The sequence below is a fragment of the Hordeum vulgare genome, chromosome 5H (assembly GCF_904849725.1).
Source record: "Hordeum vulgare subsp. vulgare chromosome 5H, MorexV3_pseudomolecules_assembly, whole genome shotgun sequence".
In the NCBI taxonomy this organism is placed as follows: Eukaryota; Viridiplantae; Streptophyta; class Magnoliopsida; order Poales; family Poaceae; genus Hordeum; species Hordeum vulgare.
The window spans coordinates 441288812-441293011 of NC_058522.1; the positions used below are offsets into that span (position 1 = coordinate 441288812).

Below are 4200 nucleotides of genomic sequence, written 5' to 3' on the forward strand. Positions count from 1 at the left end.
GTGCCTGGGCCGACGGAAGCAGACGCGACGACCGGGTCCGAACGCCCGCAGCAAAGCTAGTGTAAGTAGGCGCAATGACGAGTTTCCGCAACTTGGTCTCTGTTTCAAAAAAATTAGAACAAATATCTTATTGAAAAAAATTTCTGCAACCTGACCTATGTTGCAAAAGTTTTCTGCAACATGACCTTTGTTGCAAAAATTTCTTCCGCAACAGTACCTATGTTGCACAAAGACGAAGAAAAAAAATCTGCAACAAAGCGATTGTTTCTGCAACTCGACCGTTGTTTCAGGAATTAATGAGTCTAAAGTTATTTTACAACAAAGCGATTGTTTCTGCAACTGAGCCGTTGTTTCACGTTATATTTGACGGGGGGAGGCGACCCAGCTGGTAGATCGGACGGCTGCGTGCGCGAATATCGGACGGCTATTCGGGTGGTAGATATTTGCTACTGATCCACCGGTAGACGCCTAGCAGCCCCCTAATAAAAAGGCTATTGTTTCTGTCGAAATTTCCATCGCGCCAGTTTTGCAAAAAACCCTTCTGTTTTTGGGAAATCAACCCGCAATCCTCACTTTACAGAAAATCCATTTTTGCTCTCAGTGCTTTATCCACACACGCTCGCTCCGGATCCCCTCCAATGGCGCCCGCGCCCACCACCCCCTCCTTCCTTCGGCCCCCGCCGCTGCATCCCCATCGCATCCGCCTGCCCGCCCCTCCTCCCTCCGCGTCCTTCCGCCTCTCTGAAATCCTCGGTGGCCGCGACCTCTGCAACGGCGAGGTCGGCATCCGCAAGGAGCTCCTTTCGCCCACCCCGCCCTCACCTCCTTCGTCCACGCCCTCGGGAGACTCCTCGTCAGGAAGCGCCGAGTCGAACCCGCCGTCGGTGGACGCGGACGCGTTCGAGAAGGAGATGATGGGCCTCACGGGCGGCTTCCCCCGCGGCGAGGTCGGGCTCAAGGACTTCGTCGCCAAGAACCCGCCTCCTCCTCCCAAGAGAGCCCAGACGGACAGGAAAGCGTCCTCTTATCGATGCACACAATCCTTTCTCTCCAAACCAACACCTTCGAGTACGCGTTGCTCCCCTAGGACCTCCATGCCATCTCCAACTGATCTCTCCTCCCACATCAGTCCTCGACTCCATTACTTGCGCACCTGCTGCTATCTTGATCCCGATTGGAAGCCCTCGAGCTGGCACAAGAGATTTTTCTGAATTGAAGTACTCGGCCATGTTTGGGGCCAAATAGCAATATCCAATCTACTACATGGTGTATCAATCTCAGGTTCGTATAATCTGCATCTTTTTTGTACGGGCCTTTGTATTGTAACTATATCTCTATTGATGAGTCAATATGACACGGTAATATACAGAACCAGCAGAGCACCAGCCGGCACACAAAGACCAACTTGATCTATTTCAGTTTCGTGGTACATCCGTTACAATTTACAAGTGTACCTAATACAAAAGAAATTAAGCACCAAGTTCTTTTAACTTTAATTATGGGTCAAAATCTGGGCTTACAATGCTTCAACTTTTGGGGTTCTCACAGTTCTAGATTTTTCTTCTTGAGCACTTGGCTGAGCTGAACCTTCTAGATCACCATCTGTGCTTCCACGAACTTCTCCTTTAGGATGTGCTTCAAGGAGGTCCGGGGGGACTCCATGCAGCCCCTGAAACCCCAATTGAACTGGATGTTCATGGAGTCGATATGGTCTAATCGGCTAAACATTGCTGCCAACAGGTATTTCATCTGGTGTGTTTTTGGTAGTTTTTAGAGCGGACAACAAGATGCAAGTTTGATTCAGAATCATATGTTGTGTTTACTTCACACTTCCCTACATGTGTGATACAGCACTGCCATATTTCCCACATTGCATAGAGTGCAGTTAGCCAGGTACTGATTGTGAAAATCATTGGTACGTATCTATGCAATTTGTTTATTTTGGCCAAGACAATCATAAGTATTTAAGCATATTCTTCATAGAGTCATTCCCATAGTTTTGATGGTGAATGCTACAAGTTACAGATTTAAGTCTATTTCCAATACAAAATGTGACATCATGTTTTATCTGCTCAAATTATGTTCGACTATGCATGAATCAATGTTGATAATTAACCTATCATGCCTCTTTCAGTTACCGATTAAACATATTGGGTTACATTTGCACCTTTTAAGTAAGCAGGAAATGTAAAGGAGATCATATTCAAAGTTCATGCTTCCTCTTGCTGTTATATATCTTTGTAAACACTATTATGCTTGCTGCTCTTCAATAAACAGTTATAGTTTCTGATTGGTCATTTGGTGACACATTAGCTTGCCTTAAATCATTGCTTGGCACCCTCACACTAGATTACATGCAGGCATGTGCGCTGTCAGGAAACTCTGGGGGCAGTGACGAGTGGGTCACCATGTCCATGGTCATTACCTAGCTCGTGGTCCACGGACGCTGCTGGTCATTGTTGTTGACCTCCGGCATAGTCATATTCATGTTACAGGAGAAGAAGGTTAAATTCTGCAAGAGAGACTGGACATGTGCAAACTACTTGGTGAGTGCGGGTCGATTGGGAGTTTGGGACTCATGGGACTTCCAACGTGGATCGAATGAAACACTCATGTGTGGAGCTGGAAGAGGTGGTGTTGCCAAAGACAGTGCCGGCTAATGCATGGATGGCCAACGAAACCGATCACCACGACCAGCATGTATGCATCATATTATCAAGCATTAAGATGTCAAGGCATAGCTTGTTGGCGGAACCATTACCAAGCATGTTGACCATTTGAACGCATATGTTATCGAACCTGGGATGATATGTGTAGTTTTATAGCAATACACATGCGCTTTGGGATGTAAATTTTGCAGCAATACACATGCGCTTTGGAATTAAATGGCTGGGTGATTGAAGAGAGGAAAAAAATGTATGTCCTCAAGTAAAATGATTATATAAAGAAATGTCTTTGTATATTCCGTTGTTGTCCCGTTGCATCGCACGGGCATCTTGCTAGTGTATCCTAATGCATATAGCAAGAGGCCTAAAAGTAACTTTGCCCAAGAAAAGCGGGGCATGTCAAATTCTATTTAGCGCCTTATAAAAGCATCTACAGTCGGACCTTTATATCCTTTTGACACGTCTGAAACGCCTTTCTGATTAGTGTTCGGTCAAAAATATTGATTTAACAATACCTTTATTTTTTTTCTTATCCGTTCGGACTGACCGACACCCCTCGTGTCCATCTTAAAGATAAGAACGATATGAGGCTCATGGACGCGCCAGGCGTGTTTCGTCACGTAGAACGTGATCCCACTTCGGACCACATTTTTTTCCTTATTTATTATTTTTCTTTCTTTCTTCTTCATCATCAATCACGTGTAAGTGACCGGACATACGAAAAAATGAAAAGTATAGCTGTGCAGATAAAATAATAAGGGTTCAAAACGAACACTCCCGATCACTGATTGGATATGTCCATGGTTGTTTAGCAATAAGATAGCTAGGTCTCGTTGTAGATGCTCTAAGCGAGTTACTAGCAATCCAAAATCACTAATTGAGGAGTATTCATTTCAAAAATCACTCACACCTCTCAGGTTGCGATAAGTGGCGCATTGCATGTGCTACTTGTCGTAACATCGCAGTTTCCTTTTGTTCGTAGATTAGTATTTTTAAAATGTTTTATCTATTAAGTCATGCATGCAAATCTTGAACCGTTTTAACCGTTCGCGTCGAGATCTTTAAAACTAGATTCCATATTGATAGATTTGGACGAACCTTTTTTTACACAAAAAGGGGAAGAAAAACCCGTGTCTCTCGTGAAAAAGAAAAAAAATGTTTTTGTTCATTTTCGAGAGGCACAACTGTATCTCTCGCGAAAATAAAATCATGTCTCTCACGATAGAAAAAATACGTTCTTTTCGTTTCAGAGAGGCACAACCATGCCTCTCGCGAACGCAAAACTATGCCTCTCACGATAGGGAAAAAACCCAGAAAACATGTATTTTTTATTTTTGAGAGGCACATTCGTGCCTCTCGCGAAAGCAAAACATGTCACTCATAAAAAAACAGAAAACATGTTTTTCCATTTTCGAGAGGCACGTCTCACGAAAACAAAACCTGCCTCTCATGAAATAAAAAACAGAAAACACATTTTTTCTGCAATTGTTTCTATTTTTTTCATCCAAAAACTAAAAAAATCTGTAAATACCAG

The 4200-nt window shown here is 43.7% G+C and overlaps 1 protein-coding gene across 1 annotated transcript; it reads left to right on the forward strand.

The window, feature by feature from the left end:
* Window positions 1–628: 628 nt before the first annotated feature.
* LOC123396839 (NAD(P)H-quinone oxidoreductase subunit S, chloroplastic-like) lies at window positions 629–1022 on the forward strand (the record flags this gene model as incomplete). Its single annotated transcript, XM_045091640.1, has 1 exon — window positions 629–1022. A coding segment is annotated over exon 1 (384 nt), but the record flags the coding sequence as incomplete, so codon positions are not given.
* Window positions 1023–4200: the final 3178 nt, after the last annotated feature.